The sequence below is a fragment of the Pinus tabuliformis genome, chromosome 4_2, assembly GCF_031772625.1.
Source record: "Pinus tabuliformis cultivar Carrire ecotype Pingquan chromosome 4_2, CPIR1, whole genome shotgun sequence".
NCBI classification, from domain to species: domain Eukaryota; kingdom Viridiplantae; phylum Streptophyta; class Pinopsida; order Pinales; family Pinaceae; genus Pinus; species Pinus tabuliformis.
The window spans coordinates 794,634,571-794,656,592 of record NC_142304.1 but is presented as its reverse complement, the minus strand read 5'-3'; the positions used below and the strand labels follow the sequence as shown (position 1 = coordinate 794,656,592).

General features: G+C 38.1%; 1 protein-coding gene across 6 annotated transcripts; it reads left to right on the top strand.

Annotated features, from left to right (window-relative positions):
• The first annotated feature begins 953 nt into the window (after window positions 1–953).
• On the top strand, window positions 954–20,822 carry EMB1793 (LYR family of Fe/S cluster biogenesis protein). 6 transcript variants are annotated; one of them, XR_016259052.1, is made up of 4 exons: window positions 960–1,774; window positions 7,662–7,756; window positions 20,254–20,381; window positions 20,705–20,822. XR_016259052.1 is itself a non-coding variant. In XM_089424177.1 (2 exons), exons 1-2 carry the CDS (start codon window positions 1,317–1,319, stop codon window positions 8,404–8,406), a joined length of 615 nt encoding a protein of 204 aa, XP_089280303.1. In that variant the 5' UTR covers window positions 954–1,316; the 3' UTR covers window positions 8,407–18,370. The 6 variants fall into 6 exon arrangements, 3 of the variants coding, with proteins under 3 accessions (XP_089280303.1, XP_089280302.1, XP_089280304.1); XR_016259050.1 differs by lacking the exon at window positions 20,254–20,381; XR_016259051.1 differs by lacking the exons at window positions 20,254–20,381; window positions 20,705–20,822 and adding an exon at window positions 8,003–8,096.
• The last annotated feature ends 1,200 nt before the right edge of the window (window positions 20,823–22,022 follow it).

The window sequence follows — 22,022 nt, the reverse complement described above, 5'->3', positions numbered from 1 at the left end:
CTGATATCCTCATGACTTTGGCGCCCTTCCAGAAAACCAAGCTACTCCTTAGACACATGCCTTCATAGGATGGACCTGAGTCTATTAGCGATGATCTTGGCTATGATATTATAGACATAATTACAAAGTGATATAGGCTTGAAGTCATCAAAGGTTTTCAGATCATCCAACTTTGGGACAAGGGCAATAAAAGTTGAATTGAATGAATCATAGATACAACTAGTCTGCCTGGAGTCCTCAAATAGTATGAAAATTTTATTTATGGTTTGAGTACCCCTAACTGAGTCTTGACATTTGTGTTGTATAAGAGTATATCCTATAAATTAATAATAAATGTTAATAGAATTGAAATACATTTATTCAAATATCAAAATCAACTAGTTAATGTTGGGATTGTACATCTTGTTTCCATTCACATTCATTCCAAGTATCAATGAGTGTAAAAGATAAACATATTAAAAATAAACAATAAATAACAAATGATTTAATATGATCATAGCACATAAATTTAAATAAAAATTCATAAGAGAATGTCTAAAAAAATGTAATTTAATTGGCCATCATCACTATGATATAAAGTATTATGTAAACTTGTAAACTAAAAATATAAAGTTGAAATCCCTTGAAATAACCCCATTGTTATGATATAAAATATTGTGTAAACTTGTAAACCAAAAATACAAAGTTCAAATCACCCGAGTAACCAAATCTACAAAGAAAAATAACTTTTGTAGAGTAGAATAACTTAAAAATATTTTGAGGAATTTTTCAAAATACAATTACCATTAAACATCCCTAATTTGGAAATCGTTGGACCCTTTGAAAATGTGATCATTCCATTAAAATTATATATTGTCATTTAAATATGGCCACTAAATTCAAAATTTTATAAATATATTTATTTTAAAATGAGTTTTAAATTATACTTTTACAACGGGTTGGAACCTTAGGAAATTAAGTTTTGGTGGGCCCAAATGAGCAGAGTATCTCGTGATTATATATCCGAGGTATTGGGTTCGAATTCGATGGGTGGTTCCATAAAAACCCAATCTCTACGGGCAAGATGTCCTCGCACCGATAACTGCTACAAATCTCCGCTCGAGTTATCAATTCAGGAATCGAGTTCGAAGGGTTGCTCGAGTTACCAATTCAGGAATCGAGTTCGAAGGGTTGCTCGAGTTACCAATTCAGGAATCGAGTTCGAAGGGTTGCTCTGCGCTAAAACCTCAACCTCCATGGCCACGTTCACGGGGCACCTATAAATTCAACAAATCTTAGCTTGAATTACCAATCCGGGCCAAAAGACTAGGCGATCGATGGCACTGAGGGTTTCGAACCGGGGTCTACGGTTGTCAGTTGCATGGCGGAAATTCTTGCCAATTTCACAACGGCGATCCCTTAACAATGGTCCAGACACAGTAGAAGAGCTCCTGGAGCGTCATCTCGATTCCCCAAAGACGTCAAAAGACGAAGAAGACGAGAGACTGGTCCGGCAGCGTCTGACCAGTACCAAACGTGAAGCACTCGCTCTATACAGAGATATTTTCAGAGCCTCGCGCTTCTTCCTCTGGACGAATGAGAAAGGAATTCTTTGGAGAGACATTCTGAGGGCTAATGCCAGACGGGAGTTTGAAGAGGCGCGCTTCGAAACAGATCCGGAGGTTATTGCCCGTCTTCTTGTCGGCGGTCGGGATGCCGTTGAGACGGCCGTCGATAAAGCCGTAGAGAAACACCGGCAGTTGTTGGAAAGACGGAGTACGGACGATAATCCAAGGTTAGAGCATTTTATTAAGTAGAACTTTCACGAGAAAATGGTTTCTAGGTTTCTATTTTTATCAGTTTTTTGTATTTTTTGCTCTAATAGATTTGAATTTAAATCCAAGTACTATACACGAGAACGCGTTTTCGAGTTGAGATAAAAGGTGGTTCGAGATCATTATATATACACACACAGAAGAACTCATTTATCTGTCCGTAAATTCAATAGAATTATCCCGAAAGAAACAAAATTTCGAACAATTTGTAAAAATAATTATAATTAAACTGTTAACGCTTTCCTAAGTAAAAATTTGTGGAAAGAAAGGATTCTAGGGTTCCGTTCTCAGAGGAAAATTTAGATATTAATTGTACCATAACCCAGATAAAGTGTTACAAGATGTTTATGTGCTGGGAGCGACCATGAAATATGGGATTCTCTGATAATCGGATCCCACTCTGGTTGTCACAGGCTCACAGAGGATCACGGTGGTATCCAGCACATGTCTAGACAGCTCACTAAAGAGCTTCTCCGACCAGAGAACTTCACACGAGGCTATACTCGCAGCTATATATCCGGTCTCAGCGGTGCTCAAAGCAACCGACTTCTGCTTTTTGCTCATCCACGATATTGAAGCAGAACCCAAAGAGAAACAACACTCAGAAGTGCTTTTGCGGTCCACCATACTACCTGCCCAATCAGTATCAGAATAACCACGCAGCCTCATAGCTCCGGCAGTGTATCTCCGTGCATGAGAGATTATGCCTGAAGATATCTCAAAAGATTCTTGGCACCAATCCAATGTGAGTGATGAGGCTTAGCCATATGTTGGCTCAACATGCTAACTACAAAACATATATCTGGACGGGAGTTCACCAAGAACATCAATGCTACTATGAGTTGACGAAACTCTGAGGCATTTCCCAATTTAGGTGCGGCAACACTACCACATAATTTCTTAAAGTTAAGCTCCATCGGGGCAGTCACAGGGTTGCAGTGCACCATTCCAAATTTGGAATCCAACTCCCTCTTACGTTTGTAAATGAGAGGGTTTGCACCTGACAGAAAGATGTCATCCATATAAAGCACCAGTATGAGAGATCTATCATTTTCAACCTTAAAGTAAAGATTCGGATCGGCTTCACTCCTAGTGAAATCCAGCTTCATCAGATAGTTATCGATCCTCTCATGCCAAGCCTGTGGTGCTTGCTTCAAACCATAGAGAGATTTCTTCAACCTGCATATATGAGATTCCTAGTCATGAACCTCAAGCCCCTCGGGTTGTTCCACATCTATGGCCTTGCTGTTACTTGAAAGATTTCCCTCGGTACATCTTGGACATATACCTTCATGCTCTTCTTTGAACTTAGGCATCCTTGTCACCATCTGTTTCACATCGGGTAGGGTCTTATAATGAAGATGGGCAGACCTCCGGTGCCATGGAAGAGATGTGCCACACGACATGGCCCCCAATGGACTTCCTGCAACTTGATACAAAGTGCCAACCCTGAACCTAAGAGTAAAATCATTTTTAAAACTTATTTTCCAAACACGTACCTTTCCATTGATGAATGCCACCTTGTAACCTTTGTTTTCCATTGTCGAAATGGACACCAGGTTCTTCTTGAGATCAAGTACATATAGAACTTCTTGTAAATGAATCGTGTTACCCTGATTCAATTGAAGGGTAAACATTCCCTACACCTTTTACAGGATAGGTGGTATCGTCTCCAATAATAATCTCCAAGTTTGTCTCCTTCTCTATCAAATTAGAGAGAGCTTCCTTGTATCCGGTGAAGTGCCTTGAAACACCACTATCAATAAACCAATTTGCCAGTGTCCGGAGGAGAGGTAGTGGAGAGGGCCGATATAAGATAATACTCCTTTTGCTTATCTGAAACAACATTTGATTATTCATACGTGGAGTTCCTTGCTTTCTTGGAGGGTTGACCATTTCCTTGATGTCCTGCATTCCTTTTTCCTTTGCCATTGTCACTGTCATTCCTTCGATCATTATTGTTGAAGTTGCCATTGGAATGATTGTGGTCATCATCATGTGATGTGTCCCTTCTATTTGGACACTCCCTCGCATAGTGGCCAAAATTATTGCAAGCAAAGCATCTGCTCTTCCTTCCACCCTTAGATCCAGGCTTTCCATTGAAATGACATTTAGACCATGCATTATTTCTCCTTTTGGCACGAGCAGAGAAAGCAGTGGGGTTGCCTCTATTAGAAGGCATTTCTTGTTCCACCATCCTGGTTTTTTCTTGAATGCATCTCAACATCAATTCTTCAAACCCTAGAATTCGATCATTATCGAGAATAATGGTTCTAAATATATACCACTCGAGTGGGAGTCCTCCAAGAGTAGTGATAGTAAGTTCCCTGTCAGGAATGATTTCTTCAATTGATAGAGGATCATTCTTGATCTCAGTGATCCATAAGAAGTAGGATTGAATATCCTTGTCCTTGCCCTTCTTAATATCCTTCAACTTATTTTTGAGGAACAAAATTTGATTTGCATCACTAACTTTGAACATGCTTACCAATCTGTCATAGATCTCCTTGGAGGTGTTCAAATCGGAGATGTAGGCCACCAGACGCTTGTCAATGGAATCTTTGATAAGCTTTTTTGCTTTGACTTCACCCTTGGTGTACTTGTTCTTTGTAGCAGCCGGTGCATTTGATGGAGGCTAAGGGATTTTACCTTTCACATAATCCAACACTTCTTGTTCTTCCAATGTCAGATCAAGAGACATTTTCCATCCGTGATAGTCAGACTTTTCATGGAGCTTGTTTTCATCCGGGAAGTGGGATGAGGAACCCATTGAGCCTTTGACCGTGTCCCACTCGGTGATTGCTCTTTCACTCTTGCTTGGGTTTTGTCTTCACCTCAAATCTGATTCCATGTTAAATTTTGGTATGTTCTTATGCTAAAGAGCAATTTGCTTCAAATTTCTTATAAGCCCAATATCAATTTCTAGATTAGCATGATAGTAAAATGTAAATAGAACATAAACATGAATAACGAAAGACAAGCCAAGACAAGAGGATATAAGATGTGGCACCAGCCAGGGACAAACCCCAATGTGGGGAAACCCTTGATCAAATCTTCTTATATTCTTCAATAGTTCAGCAGAGAGAAAGATAGTACAAATATACAAATCTGAGATTTTATGACAGCAATAGAAATTACATCATAATGAGTCTTCAATCATTAAGAGTGCTGTAGCATATCTTGATGCAACATTCCTCCAATTGATAGCTGCTCCAGCAATTCTGGTTAGGGCACAATATGCAGCCCTAAACTCCCTTGACTGTGATGAATTGCTGATTTGATAAGGGCACCTGAAGTAGTCTTAAACTTCCTTCATAATCTCCAAACAATACTAAGAGAGCAGCTCTAAGAAACCCTTGCTATGGTGTTATGGCCTGTGGCCTAGCACGTAGCAACACTCTAGTAAATGTCCTCAAGACAGTTACACAAACATCATCAATGCATTATTATGTGACTGCAAAAACTCGTCTTAATGCTAGTACCCAATCTGCATATGAAATTAGCCCTATGTAGATCTGATCTAAGTCTGAGGGTAGACTTCTTCAACACACAGCCTCACCTTATGACTGTTGTTCTTATTCCTTGCAGGCAGTCTTTAACTCAAACCTGGAACAGTCTCTATCACTGTGCTGTCACCTACAGCAATCTGATCATTATACTTTGATGCTTTTTCTTGTTGTGCTAAGGTCCCCTCTGGCTGCAACTAGGGTCTCTCCTTTTCTGGCTGCGGATTAGTGACTCCTTTTGCTGCGTGTCTGGCTTCTCTTGACAGCATCTAAGCTTCCTTTTGACTGCGGCTAGGGGGCCTTTTACTGCGGCTTACGGTCTCCTTTTTGACTGCGTTTTAGGGTCTCCTTTAGCTGCGATTTAGGGTTCTCTTGACAGTGGATTAGGGCCTTCCTTTAAGTGCACCTTTGTACTGTGGATAGGAGTCTCTCTTCACTGTGGCTTGATGTCCTTTAGGACAGCGTATAGAAGCTCCTCTTGACTGCGGATTAAAGCCTCCTCTTGCTGCATATAAAAGCCTCCTCGTGTTGCGTACAAAAGCACCTTAGATCTGTGGACAGATCTCCTTCAAGACAGCAGCTAGGCTTCTTAGATCTGTGGCCAGATCTCCTTCAAGACAGTGGCTAGGGCTTCTCCCTTTAACTGCGGCTAGGGCTTCTCCGTCTAGACCTCTCTTGCCACCAAACCAAACGAGTGGAGAGAGATCATGAGAGAAGTGTGTGTGACAAATGACTTGAGACCTCTACTATTTATAATGCAATGTTGACGTTGAGCTGGGGTAATTTGCTTGCTGGTTGACTTTGACAAATTGTCAAATAATACAAATAAGTTCATATCTCCATAAATATATGTTGGAATCGGATGATATTTAAATCAGTCCTACTACACCTCTCGGAGAGAGGAATCCAAGAAAAATATCAACTGCCATAAATAATATGACCCACATGGAGTTTGGCCCTAGTTGCCAATTTTAACACTTCCCTCACAGTACAACAATAATAGAACCACTATACCAAGTTCAAAGATTTGTCAATGGTGAGGAATGGGATAAATAATTTGCAGGGGGATGATCTATGATGATCTATAGACATTTGTGTGATAAATTTTTATGTGCTTTTTCTGACCTGTTTACCTGTACGTCTTCTTTGTTTGGAAGAGATGGCTTTTAGATCCAGTCAGTCCTCCAAGTTGATTGAATGCCAAATTCCTTGGAAGATTGTAATATAGTGGTCAATTAACATTTTCAGTTCCTATGGAAATCAGCAGGCTTCTTACTTTGTATTATATGTTGCTTCTTAATCTATTCTTCTGTGGCAGTGGATATCATTTAACGAGACAATTTCCTGTTGGTGTAATGCCTAAAATTTTGACTATGATTTTGTGAACAAGTCACTAGGAGTGAGAACTTTTTGTGGCATTGTAATGAACAAAGTTCGTATACGCAGTGGAATACTTAGAATATCTGGTATATAAGAATGTCCAATGGGACATATAATATATTATATAACAGTTGTACAGAAGATTAGATAATTACAAATGAGGCCTGCTTATATATCTAGGCAGTTGGCTCTTCATGGATGGTCACGTCCCATTAGACATGCCTCTTCAGTACTAATTACTAATTAATTATCACTAATTAATATATTTACATTATTTTTTATATAAATTATATTCATAACAGAGATACTTTTTCTTCGCACTTTTATCATTTTCCTCATGTTTTGAATAAACCAATTAAACTTTTAGTTGCTATTTAGATTGAGGTTTTTAGATATGCTCGTATTCTAAGTATCCACAAAGGAAGGATGTTTGATCAGTAGAAAGATAACATGGTCTTATATTTCCAAATTAATTAAATAAATCCATGGTGTCTAGTCCTTACATCTGTGCTTCATTTTCATGCATCACTCTCCAAGTATTTGCAAAATCCTGTGCATTCATGGTATAGTTTCCTAAAGTTTTTTTGCATCCATAATTAGTATAAAGCTTTCTGTTGTACTATTTAGCAAGTTAATTTTCTTGAACCGCGAGCCTCTGCTATTTGATCTGATTCATGATATAACCTCCATAGATTATAGAATTTTACATTGGCATCTGATGGCATGGTTTTGACCATGTATGTCTGGCAAAAATGTGATCTCTTAATTTATACAGCAAATATAGAATGTTATGATTCTTCACCTATTTCTACATTTTCTGCAATGCATTAATATAGAATGTTATTATTCATCACTTGTTCCTACATTACTTTGACAAATCTCTTAGTTGAATCTTTAAGCATGCTACATATTTATAGTTGCCTTTTTTGTAAGATGACCCTTTCCGTTGTATAATGTTTAGGTCTTGAAAGGTTGTTCTTGGACGTGGAGATCTTCTTTTCCATAACTCTGGATTGCATGTAGACAAGAAATTGTTCTCCATATTCCGAATTCTTTGTAAGTCACTTATCGAGTGTGGTATGATATCTGATTACTTTTAATTGTTTTTGTATTCAGGCAAAGTGCTCTTTAGTGTACATGTCTCTTTCCAGTCATCAACAATAATTAAGGCTGTATGACACTAACAATTAAATGCTTCCAAACTCCTAAAATAATTAACTAGGGAAAATATCTCTTAATAACATATGGATTCTTTCAATTTCATATTGAGAACTGTCGACACACCTATTTCTGTTTTTTCAGTGGCAGGAGCATATTTGTTGATAAATCATAAGACCAAGATCAGTAGCTTTGTAGAGTTTATTGCATGGTCCAGTAGCAATTATACATGTAGATATTTACCAGACAGGCCTAGAGGCAGTGCACAAATTTTATTGGATGTATGTATAATTTACCAGTGAGCCTGGGGAGGAATGTGATAGATTGTAAATGCTTCATTTCATACAGATATTCTGTTTCTAATTTTGTGGGCTCCTTTTGTTCGATGCAGTCTATCAGATACTTTTGCTCAATGCATTCTATCAGATACTTTTTCTCTACGCAGTCTTCTGTATATTACTGTACGTGTATTGTGTTGTAATGTGAGAAGATGCAGAGAAAGGAATATTATAATTTATATCTATGCTATACTGAAGTTTGAACATTGAAAAGGCATGATGTTTACCATAAAAAGATTAGAGATTGTGTGGGACAGAAGTTCAACCCGTTATTTGCAACAGTGTAAGCTATTTGGGCTGTTTTTAAAGAAATACTGAATTCTGTTGAGAATTCAATTGGGCTATGTATACGTTAATTCTCTTTACTTGATAACTGTTTGTGTTACCTTTTTATTTATTAGCTTTGACCTTTATTATTCTAATGTGCAATACTTCAAACAACTACCAAAATAGTAAGAACAGTGATGCAGTATATTACTATATAGGCTGCAAGCCAGGGCCAAAACCCTTTCTCTTGAGGGGAAAACCTGAAAATCTCTTCTTATCTTTCGGATATTTCAATTGATGAATACCATGACCTAGACTCAGACAAATACCCTCCAAGATCAAGTCTTCCACGGCTTCCTATTGCAATATCTTCTACCTCCCAGTAGATCCGAAATTTTGCTCCCCAACAACTGCTGCTGCTTCTCTAAGAGACTTCGATCTCCCTCTAATAGCCTTCCTCTTGACTTCGCTTGCCTTAACTTGAGTCCTAGGGCTAGTAAGATGCCTCAAGAGACCTTCGCTTGCCTCCCCTCCTTTTCTTCTTCCAAAATTGAACCCCAGAAGATCCCAACGCAAAAACCCTAACTTTGCTCTTCCAGAAGAATAGAGAAGACCCAAAACTTCGACTTCTTCGACTTCCTCTTCCTTCGCACTCCCTTCTTTGACTTATCTTCCTTCTGCTTCTTCGCATGAGAGATGAGTGAGTGAGTGATCCAAATGGAGGTTGAGTTCCTCTTATATATAGGCTCCTTCAAGGGTGGACGTGGCTCTTCATGTAGGCCAACTTGACAGCTCATTAGGCTGATTTGATCTTGGAGGTATTTTGACACTTTCAAGACAATTTTTTTTTTACAATCTACAATGTGCCCATACGGTCTTCCATATATGACAATGACTCTTATACCTAGGACAAACCCTAGAAGCACTCAATGGGTGCTTGACCTATAAAATAAAAGAACATGAGCTTGAAACCCATGCTTCAATAATAATAATAATTTCTTTTTCATTTTATATTTACAAGAATGCATTTCATACTAATGAAGACCGAACCTAGTTACTCATTTTTCAACACTCCCTCTTAACTAGGGAGATATTCATAAGAGGTAAATGGTCATTCTCAATCTGAAGAGATCTCATAAGATGAGTTAGATTGGTAACCCATTTGTTTAGCATCATAATAACCAGCGTTGTCACATAGCAAGGCCTCGATTAACAACTCGATCTCTCCACAAAATCAGAGCACAATCCTGGTGAGACCAATGATGTATATAGACACCATCATCACTGTCTCTCCAAGGTACATACCCCACTCGGGTGTTCACAAAGTATGACCTCCCATTGGACTATTCTTATCTTGGGTAGTTAATCCGCAAAGAATATCGGTCCACGACTACTCGTCTTGAATGCCCTACCACATTCTCAAGGAGTATCGAATGCTAGATGGTTACCCAATCCTCCATTCTTTCTTCAGAAGTGAAGACAACAATGTCATGTTTATCTCTCCCTCTCAATTAGGGAGGACAAATCCACCAAACTAAGCTTGTCCCTTAAGTATACAAGCTTCTTGTTTGGAAGTGATTTCGTCAATATGTCAGCGACCTGCTGATCAGTGGAGATATACCGTAGCTGCAACACACCATTTTGTACTAGCTCTCGTATATAGTTATACTTGTTGTTGATATACTTTGTCATCTCATGAAACAGTGGGTCCTTAAACAAACAAATACAACTGGTGTTATCACAAAGTATCATTGTAGGGTTCATTGACCCTTCAAACAAGTCAGATAACAACTTCCTTAACCATATTGCTTACCCGCTTACTTCACATGCTACAAAATATTAAGCTTCAACACTACTCAAAGCAACGATGTTTTGCTTTCTTCTCATCCATGAGACCATGGAGGATCCTAAACTGAAACATCCTCCTGTAGTGCTTCTTCCATCCTGTTCACTACCTCCCCAGTCAGAATCTGTATAACCAATTAATTGAACATCATTCGTTCTATCATATTTAAGGCAGTAGTTGATGGTTCCACGCAGATATCTCATAATAATTTTTGCTGCTATCCAATGATCATGCTTCGGCTCCACTTGGAATTGACTGAGTACATTTACTGCAAAACATATGTTCGGTTGAGTATTCACCAAGTACATCAATGAGCCAATCAGTTGTCTATATCTGGAAGAATCCACAAGGCTTGATTCGAAACTCCTTAGTCTTTTCAAGTTTGTGATCATCGGAGTGGTCATAGGTTTACAGTCCATCATGTCGAACTTCTTCAGTATCTCAATCACATACTTTCCTTGACCTAAATAGACTTCATTAGGTTCCTGCTAGACTTCTAGTCCCAAATAGTAATGCATCAACCCAAGATCCTTCATGTCAAACTCTGCTGCCAGTTGCTTCTTACATTCTTCAATTTGACCTTCTACACCTGTCAAGAGAAGATCATCTACATAGAGAAGAATAATTACAGGTTCATTGTTTACAACCTTAATATAGAGGTTCGAGTGAGCAAAAATTTTCGTGAAGCCTAATCTTTGTAGGTATGCATCCATTATAGCATACCATGCCCTTGGTGCTTGTTTGAGACCATATTATGCTTTCTTCAATCTGCAAACATATGCCTTTTTATCTTTGATTTCAAATCCCAAGGGTTGTGCTATATAGACTTCGTCATCTATAGTGCCATTCAAAAACACAGTCTTGACATACATTTGGTTGATGTTCCATCCCATCGATGCTGCCAGAGAGACTAATGATCTAATCATTGTATATCTTGAAGTTGGAGCAAATGTCTCTTCATAGTCGATGCCTTGAAGTTGAGAGAATCCTCTAGCCACAAATCTTGCTTTATACTTATCTATACTTTCATCAGTTGCATGCTTGATCTTATAGATCCACTTGGAAGTAACTACAGATTTGTCTTCGGGTCTAGGTACAATCTCCCAGACTCCATTCTTCATTATAGATTGATATTCTTCATTCATGGCATCCTTCCATTCTCGATGTTCTGCTTCTATCAATTTGTCATGTATGCAACAGACCCAAAATATTTCTTGGGTCTCTTACTTTCTCTAAATGATCCTTGAGCTGCCCCATGACCTTCTGCATCAAGTAGTGTAGACTTCAACCAATTAGGTCTTTTCCTTGTTTCTGGAATGACCATGGGTTGAATAGGTTCACTAGGCCCTTCTTCCTCATGGTGAGATCCTTCTCCTTCCTTGTCAACTTCTTCCTCAAATATCGGAAGTTCTTTGTCATCAAAATCTATAGAAAGTTCGTCTGACCTATTGAATGCTATATTCTCATCAAATATGACATCACGACTAACTTCAATGTGATGTCCATCTTTCATATAGATTTTATAGGCTTTCGATGAGTTACTATATCCAACAAATATACCCTTCACACTGGAAGGATCCAACTTCTTTCTTTTGTCCTTTGGTATATGAATATACATAAGACACCCAAAGATTCAGAGATGATCTACAAATGGCTTCTTCCCAGTGAACACTTCTTCCGGAGTCTTGTTATCTAGAGATTTGTGAGGACATCGATTTTGTATGTAGATTGCTGTCTTTGTTGCCTCACCCCACAGAAACTTAGGTAGATCTTGATCGTGTAACATTGCTTTTACACTTTCTTCAATGGATCTGTTCTTTCTTTCTGCAACTCCATTTTGTTCAGGATTGTATGGAACTATCAGCTCCCTCTTAATCCCATATTCCTTATAGAATGCTATAATCTCTTTGGATGTATATTCTCCTCCATTATCAGATCTTAGTATCTTGATTCTTCTTTTTGTAAGGTTCTCTACTTCAGTGTCGAATTCTTGAAATTTTGTAAATACTTTATCCTTAATTTTCATTATTAAACCTAGGTCTTTCTTGAATGATCATCTATAAATGTGACATAGTATAGATGGCCTCCAAGTGATTTTGGAGTCATAGGGCCACACACATCAGAGTGAATGAGATCCAAGATTTCTTTCGACCGTGAAGCACTGCTTCCAAATTGTCTCTTGGTATTCTTGCCTAACGCAGATCCCTTGCAAACACCTTCATGGTCCTCCTTTAGATGCAGTATTCCATCTACTATGGAATTTAGAGTTGGAAGTATTTTGAAATGCAGATGACCAAACCTTTGATGCCAAAGTTCACATGGACTAGTTTTAGTGTGATCTAGGGCTTGGTTTATGGGAGATATTAATCTGTAGAGCCTTCCTTCTCGGATACCAATAACTTTTGCTTGATCTATGCTTTAGCCTTTTGCCCAAACAACTACTTTTCCATCAATGAAGGCTACTCTATCTCCTTTGTCTTCTAAGCTTGAAATAGAAAGTAAATTTTTGTGCAAACCTGGAACAAATAGAATGTTGTTGAGGTGGATGTTGCTTCCATCTTCGAGCTTTATGGAAGTTGATCCAATGCCTTTCACTGGATAGCTTTTGTTGTCTCCAAGTTCCACAGAGTAAGCAGATTTTCCTTTTGATAAGGTCTTCAATTGGTGGGAGTGGCCAGTCATGTGCCTAGATGCACCACTATCAATTACCCAGATGTCTTCGTCTTGGAATTTATTAGAGAGAGCCGAGAAGAGACCTTCATCTCTTTCTTTGAGTGATACCTTCTTTGAAGAGAATAAGAAACTCCATGCTTCTTTGATACCTTTCTTGAGATGGCTTGCAATCTTCTTGATGACCTTCTTCATAGTAGAGGAGATCTTCATGATGCCCTTAGAAAACCAACGCTTTAATACCATGTTGAGAATTCAATAGGGCTATGTATATGTCAATTCTCTTTACTTGATAACTGTTTGTGTTACCTTTATACTTATTAGCTTTGATCTTTATTATTCCAATGTGCAATACATCAAACAACTACCAAAACAGTAATAATAGTGACACAGTATATACGCTGCAAGCCAGGGCCAAAGACCCCTCCTCTTTAGGGGAAAACCAAAAAAATCTCTTCTTATCTTTCAGATCTTTCAAATGACGAATTCCATGACCTAGACTCAGGAAAATACCCCCAAGTTCAAGTCTTCCACAACCTCCTGCTGCAATATCTTCGACCTCCCAGTAGATCTGAAATTTTTCTCCCCAGCATCTACTACTGCTTCTCTAGGAGACTTCGATCTCCTTCTAATAGCCTTCCTCTTGACTTTGCTTGCCTTGAATTGAGTCCTAGGGCTAGTAAGATGCACTAAAAGACCTTCACTTGCCTTCCCTTATTTTGTGCTTCCAAAATCGAACCCCAAAAGATCGCAGTGCAAAAACACTAACTTCGCTTTTCCAGAAGAATAGAGAAGACCCAAAGCTTCGACTTCTTCGACTTCCTCTTCCTTCGCACTCCCTTCTTCGACTTATCTTCCTTCTACTTCTTCGGATGAGAGATGAGTGAGTGAGCGATCCAAATGGAGGACGTGTTCTTATATATAGGCTCCTTCAAGGGTGGACGTGGCTCTTCATTTAGGCCGACTTGATAGCTCATTAGGCCGACTTGGTCTTGGAGGTATTTTGACATTTTCAAGACAACAAATTTTTCTTTACAATTTACAATGTGCCCATAGGGTCTTCCATATATGACGATGACTCTTATACCTAGGACAACCTAGAAGCACTCAATGGGTGCTTGACCTATAAAATAAAAGAACTTGAGCATGAAACCCATGCTTCAATAATAATAATAATAATTTCTTTTTCATTTTATATTTACAAGAATACATTTCAGACTAATGAAGACCGAACCTAGTTACACATTTTTCAACAAATTCAACATTGAGCATTCATAGATTCCCTTTGATTTTGTGTGCATATTTGGTTCCTTTTGTTTCCACCTCCTTCTGGGAATATGACCCCTTGCATTCTTTGTTTTCTGTGCCTGTTATGCTTTCATTTGACCACTCAGCTTAGTTTGCAATACATATGCATATGTGTGCTCCATATGGGTATACATGTGATCCCAAGAATAAAGTATACAAACGTTGCCTACTTGGCAGCCTTAATAAAGCAAATCTATCTGCTCTCTGGAATATGATAACAAAAGAGAGATTTCAATGTGCTGATGGAAGGGAGCTGATCCACAACTCAGGCGGGGAAGATCCCTTTTACTTTATGTTCGACTTCATGTAGGGCTTTGTGCGATATATAGTAGGTTGGCTTAGTGAAAAAGAAACTTTAGCATAAATCTGCCTTACCCTGGGTCCTGGAATCTCTTAAGTGCACCTTGAGTATTTTGATCCTTCTTGGCACTTAATAGATCTCAGGTTATGGTGGATATATGCTACTAGATAATCGCTTATGGGATGTCAATGATGGCACTGCAAAAGAATTTTGGGATGACACTTGGTTGGGACACCCTCCACTTTGAAACACCCATGGACTTAAAAGAGTTGAGAATATATATATATATATATATATATATAACATTAACAGGGAAATTTATATTAGCATATTCTGTGTGGAAACAGAGCAAAATCACATCTAAAGAGTTGAGTAGCAGGATTTTGCAGAGTTTTCTATGATGTCTAAACTTTTTTGATCTCTTAGACCATAGATTTTACGGACATACAAAGATGTCTATTAGTGTATTGCCTATAGTATATGCCCAAGACTTTACAACATTTAGCTGGCATAATCAAAATTATAGAAAATAAATATCAGTTTTAATCATCCAGAACTACTATGTTGTCCATACAAACTACCCAGTTCAAATTAGGCAGACTGGCTGGGGGAGAATGTGTGATGTCTAAAATTTATTGATCTCTTAGACCAGAGATGTTACGTACATCCAAAGATGTCTATTAGTGTATAGTATATGCCCAAGACTTCACAACATTTAGCTGGCATAATCAAAATTATAGAAAATAAACATCAGTTTTAATCATCCAGAACTACTATGTTGTCCATACAAACTACCCAGTTCAGATTAGGCAGATTGGCTGGGGGAGAATGTACTTTGCTGTCTTAATCCATTCAATTCAACTCTTAGCTCTTGATTTTGATGCTTCTGTTAAACCAAAATTTCCACCAGCGAGTTGAATTGGGTTGACAGCCTCTCTCCGCATTTGAGTTTTGACATTGTTCTCGTTTAATGTCCATTGTTGGATCCAAAGGTTGACTCCTTTGCTTCGTGGCCTGGTTGAGAGTGCCAATATAGGCCTGTCAGTTTCTGCTGACAATCACTGTATCTTTTTTAGGACTGCTATTATCAAGAGATTGACAAGACATCATGAGCAGCCGGAATTGGGACTACGCCACTTTAATTGCCCTTGTTCTCCTCACCTGCAACTCTTCTTCTGAATCAATTTCCTCTTGCCGAACTTCGACCAGTGAGAAAATCGATTTTATTCGGGTAACTGAGTATCTGCCTGGTGTGTTTTCCAAATGCCCATCGAAGTCCTTATAATCCTCCAATTGAGAACCAACGACTCAGATTAGATTCTAATCAATGGCTCAGATTATTTGGACTCGATCTTCTTCTTCTTCTAGAAGTTTCGCCCACAGTTAGATTAATACTTTTTAATTATTTTAATTTCCTAATTTTAGACTTAGGGTCCCATTAAAAATAATTAATTATTTTAATAAAACTGTCTCCGAGCAGAATTTACCAAAACAATTTTTGGGTATTGTGGAATACATGTGTCCAAGCCTCCCTGCAAATTTTGAGACTTAGAGCACATCTGATGCTACCAGAAATCAACAGGGGTCTAGACGGCTAGGATGCAATTCCTTTTGGATGAGCATGACTTGAAGGAATTTGTGACAACAATGATGTCTAAGTCTACAAATTCACAACTGTTGGCAACTTTCAAGAAGGAGATGGCCAAAGCCAAGACGATGGTCCTTGAAAGAGTTCAGGATCATATCATCCCGCATATTGCAAACAAGAATACAACAAAGGACTCGTGGGATGTATTGTAAAGATGTACAAGGATCCATTTGAGAATCGAAAAATGATTCTTAAGGAGAAGCTGAGGACAACTAAGATGCAAAAGGGTGAGAATGTTACTTCCTATCTCACCATGATTCAGTGTGTCCGAGATGAACTTGCAGTTATAGGAGAGAAACCATATGATAGTGTGCCAGTGTGCATACCACTCAACGGTATCTCCAAGGAGTGGCGTACATCTGTCCAAGTGATTTTTGGGCGAGACACACTTTTTGGTTGTGAGTGCCTATGGAGTGACTTCACTCAGGAGGAGCTGAGTTTCATTCTCATTGATGGTCCTACTAGCAATAGTGGCAAGGGATTGAAGGTGGTGGAGGAGGATGGTGGTAGCCCTTGCAAGAAAGAGAAAATAGAAGAAAGGTCCTAGTTAGGGACAAGGCTCGAAAGGAGAGAAGAAGAAGGATCAGTGGAAGATCAAGTGCTTTAGATGTGGTGAGTTTGGTCACTACGTCACCCAGTGTCCCAAGAGAAAGAAGGATGAGCAAGGGAAGCAAACCGCAACATCAACATAGATTGATGACTTTTACGTATCAGATCTACATTCCGAGCAGCAGAAAGATTGTAGTAAGGGAGGATGCGAAGTTCATAGAAGATAGAGCCTTCAGGAAATCTCGTGAGATGCCATTTGAAGAATAGGATGAGGATGCTCCTCTAGTCTAGCAATAGGGATCAGATTTGGCAAGAAGACAAGTATTTGGTTCAAGTATGGTAACCAGTACTAGCATCTCCTCAAGAGAAAGAGGAGCCAGGAGTGTCACAGCAGGTGCAGGAAGAGGAACAGAGGGAACCTCCCACCAACAGTCGAAGAACTAGCCAAGAAGTATGACAGACTCTGAGAGACGCATAGATAAGCTCTACTCCACATATAATTATTCACTATAATTGTAGTTGTTCTCTCAATGGCTTATGGAGTTCTTTGTGGTTTTGATTGATCAAATAGTTGATTGCACCCAAGGTTTGTATAACTTTACATATTAACGCTAAACTAAAATGCATACTGCAATATTAACAAGCATATCCATAGTCTTGGATTTATTACAAAGGCCATTCTGTGTTTTACTCATGATCTGTGGAATGGATTTTGAAGGGTTGTAAAGTCTTCAAATGAAATCATTGCTCCATATTTATCATATACAATTTTGTCACAGAAATAATAACTAACATGGCTAGAAAGCGAGCTTTTACTTCCAGATTAAAGGTTATTTGGGTACTGGTACCATGTGAAATTAGAAATCCCTTATCAATTTTAAGGTTCATTAAATCAAAGAAACTGTTAGATTCACTTGGAGCTGGTGCCAAAGAGGATATGTTGTCTCTTGCATTTAAGTTTTCACATTCAAGTGTTGAAATTTGGTACCTGAGGACAGGTGGTTCCCTAAGGCTTTGATCTTTGGCCTAGGGAAAAGTGTCCAAAAGAATTTAATTTTTCTCCTAAAGTGACTTTATAAAGTCAAATCTAATTTAAAAGTGACTTTAAGTGATAAAGTTACTAAAGTCTAATTTTAAAGTGACTTTATTAAAGTCAGTGAAAAATTAGAAAGGAAAAGTGACTTTGGAAATAAATGACTAAGTGGGTCTTTATTAAAGTGGGGTGAATTAAAAAATAGAAAGTGAGATTTAAATGAGCATTTAATCTCAGCCTTAGATCTTAATCTATTTCAGCCATTGGATTTATGGCTCATCCAAAAGTCACTTAGGGTTGGATTGAGGGAGGAAAAGGAGGAAAAGGTCATTCATTCTTTCATGAGCAGATTGAGAGGAGAGCAAGAGAGCAAGAGAGATTTCTGGACAGGGAGGAGAAGGGACAGCAGCTTGGCACACATTCCGAGGCAGTGGTTTAGCAAATCCGTACAGCTGAGTTAACACACAATGAAAGGCAGATTTTGGCATGATTTTCTAGAAATTCGTACAGCGGTTTGCACATAAATCAAGGAGCTTTTTGCACAGAAATCAAGGAGTAGTTTGCTGGCACATTTCCCAAGGAAATCTGTACAGCGTATTGCCGTTTTTCTGCATGCAAATCGAGGTTCGTACAACGCATTTATTGCAGGCCGTACAGCAGCATTTAAGGCTGAAAGTGGACACGAAAATCGAGGAGGCTGTACAGCGTTTATTGCTGTTCTGTTTTGCTGTTGCTAGTTTTCCAGTTGGCTGTGAGGGACGGAAAACAAGATAAGTTGTAAAATTTGCTTGCTGATATTTTTTGCTGAACATTTCTCACTGTAAAAAGCATTTTTTTCAGAAATAAGAAAGAGCTCTTGAACTGGTTTTCCCCAAGAGTTGTAGGGGGTTTTTCCAGGATCACGTTGACAAAAAATCACTGTGTTCAAATGTGTTAAATAACTGTTTGTACTTGCTGATTTTTTATTTCTACATTTTCCGGCATTCTGTAAAATTTCCAGAATTTGTGTTTTCATCAAAATTTATTTTTCCAGCTTGTTGAATGTATGGATATGGGAAAGGGCATTTAACTATATGGGAGAAATAAGGTGAAACTGAAAACCGGGGTGGGAAATGAGAAATTTCTACATCAAGCTTTGGCCCGATGATGTGGATTGCATGATGTGCTTTCTTTTGTTCACTAATGAAATATCTAATGCATTTTAAAAGAATTTTGAGAAACAGTTTGAAAAACTGTCTAATAGTTCTAACAGATCACTGGGTAAAATCATTGATTAAAGCATATTCAGAATAATACTTGTACCGTTGTGTAGGGAATGAAGTATGGTTACAAATGGAATAATACATTTATGTGAAACATATTTTTAAGTGCATCAAACAACTTCTCTGGTTTGTATTTGTAAACTGTCACACCTGCCATGGCAATGGGCCTTTTAAATTCATAATGCGTTGGTCGATCTTTGATGAATAACATGGTATGTTTATTATAAACAAGGCTTCAATTCTACACTTGTATCTTTCAGTCAGCAATTTTTCTTATGTTTCAATCAATGTTTTACAAAACGGACTCGGATTCGGACTCGGCCGAGGATCGACTCGGAAACGGAAACGGAAACGGCAATGACTCGGCCGGCTCGATTTCAATGACTCGGTCGTTGTAAAAAATACATTAAATATTTATTTTTTTTTATAAAAAAACATAATTTTAAATAGTTTAAACATAATTTTAAATATTTTCATTCAAGTTTCGAAACACACAACATTATAATATACATGGAAGACAACATATGATCAAAGTAGGCTCATGAACCAATCCATTATATCAAAATGGTACGGTGTACCCAATGGCAATAGTAAATACATAGTCAACTGTAGTCTGTCATACATGATCAAAGACTCAAGAGTCAAAACAAAATACAAATAACCAAGGAGGCTAGTAGCTACTGGCTACTACCAGAGGAGCCAAGATCATCTCGACCAATCTCTGGATCATTATCATCAGAGGCAGAGCCAGACAAGGGGCCCCATGACTCCTCCTCATCATCATCGTCTCCAACTGCAACTGTAGAAATGAGAGCATTTGGCTGTCTTAAATAGAGTTTGGGAGGGGGAAATGGACCCCAAATGCATTTAACTAATCACATAAACCTTTTCATGTCCACAAACCCTAACCAAATCAGCCAAAAATCAGCAAAAAGTTAATTTTTTTCATTTTAAAACGCTGCCCAGCGGTTTGGAAACGGTACGGCCGTTTTTTGTCGTGACCCGGCCGGGTTGACCGGGTCAGCTATGACCCGGCCGAGTCATTGGCTGACTCGGCCGGGTCATAGCTGACCCGGTCACCGAGCCGAGTCATAGGGCCGGGTTGCAATTTTTTTTAATGACCCGGATCGAAACGGCCGTTTCGTAAAACACTGGTTTCAATATGTTTTATAGGCAACACAGGCCTTCCACATTTTGATGCATGAAACTGCAAATAGTGGCCACATCACACTTGACATTTGGTACAAGTAAGAACACATGAAACACTACCAGACCAAGCATTAAATGGTGATTCAACACAGGTGCTATTTTAGCCAATTTGGAACCTACGAGTGCTTTATCTTGATTGTGGTCTTTCATCAAAAGTTGGGAACTCACATATAGACAATACTCTATGTCGAATTGGCAATCAAATATAAAAATAAATTTGCTTCTCTGCAGTGCTCTCCTCTTTTTATGAAACTCTGCTTAACTGCAATCCACTATTTATCATGCTAGAATCATACAATTGTTTCCTTGATATATACACTGTGTTGGAAGAAAATACGAAGAGGAAGAGCAAACTACTTTCCCAAGCTTTGAGCACATGATATTGTTTCTTCTAATGCATTTTTGTGAAACACAGGGGTCTTCTAATCTAAATACATAAATTGTTCAGCAAAGAGGTTCAGAGGACTGCAACGCCCGCCTCTATCTGGAAGATATCTTCTAATGTAAACACAGGGATCTTCTAAATACATAAATTGTTCAGCAAGAGGTTCAGAGGACTGCAACACCTGCTTCTATCTGGAAGATATGTCAGAAACAACCAACCTCAAGAGTTAGATTCATAGATATGTTACTTGCTTTGAAGAGAAAAAAAAGATTCAAGTGATTAATTTAAATGACAAAATATATATTTATTTAATATATAGTTCATAATACATATCCCGTTGCCACCAGGAATCATGTAGGGGAACCATCTTTCCCATATTGGAGTGTCTAAATCTTGAAACATTTTCGTGTATTATTTCTTAAACCACTTTCCTTTTTCTAGGAAAAGTCTTTTAAATATTTTCTGGTCAAGTTTATGTTGCATTTTTGAAAATAAAGGCCCAACCCTCAAATCAAACTTATTCTTTTTCTAGGAAAAGTCTTCTAAATATTTTCTGGTCAAGTTTAGGATGCATTTTGAAAAGAAAGGCCCAATCCTCAAATCGAACTTATACTTATTTCAATGGGATATTGTTTGCCGAAACTTGGTAGTGAAGAGTGTTGCCCTTGAAGCAAATTAAGAAATTTTAAGAGTTGTCTGTTTTTTCAGCTTTTAGGTTGCTTGGGTAACCTTACCAGGTTTTTAATGCTATATATTTCTTCTGGAGGAGATTATTTGCTCTTCATGGGATGTTAAATGTGATTCAAGTCTGCTTTTTGTTTCTATATCCTTTTATTGGAGAAGACTATTTACTATTAATGGGATGTTGAATGCAATTTGTCTTTTTTAAGTGTACTTTCCAGTGCTTTATCATGCAATCAATTGTACAAAGATAGTTTCTGTACCTTCTTTTTATATACATTAAAAAATGTATTTTGATTGCAACTCAAATATTTTAGGTTTTTCATTTTTGATTACTTGTTTTGTGGTTGATGAGGTTTACAATCTGTCAATCTGACAAGGAAAGAAAAGATTCGAGTTAGGAAATATAATCAATATCTATAATATCTAAATGATTGTTGGTGTCATGAGTGTTTGTGTGGAACCACATATTATATAAACATCATCAAATATGGGTACAATGATATCATCTAAGCAACCTCATCAATATCTTAAACCATTTTAGTTTATTTAGGGGGTGAAGACAAGAAAGTGTTTAAGTTTCTCTGTATTCAACTCCTAAACATGGGCATCACTGGATGTGTTTTTATCAGAGGGAATAACAGGGCACAAAAAAGAGGAAGTAGTG

What these genes read in the sequence shown, in the direction of transcription:
- EMB1793 (XM_089424176.1), top strand. Translation starts at nt 1,317, where the DNA reads ATGGCACTGAGGGTTTCGAACCGGGGTCTACGGTTGTCAGTTGCATGG. An exon ending in AGTACGGACGATAATCCAAG is followed by an intron (nt 1,775 to 2,227) that starts GTTAGAGCATTT and finishes TGGTTGTCACAG; the next exon opens with GCTCACAGAGGATCACGGTG.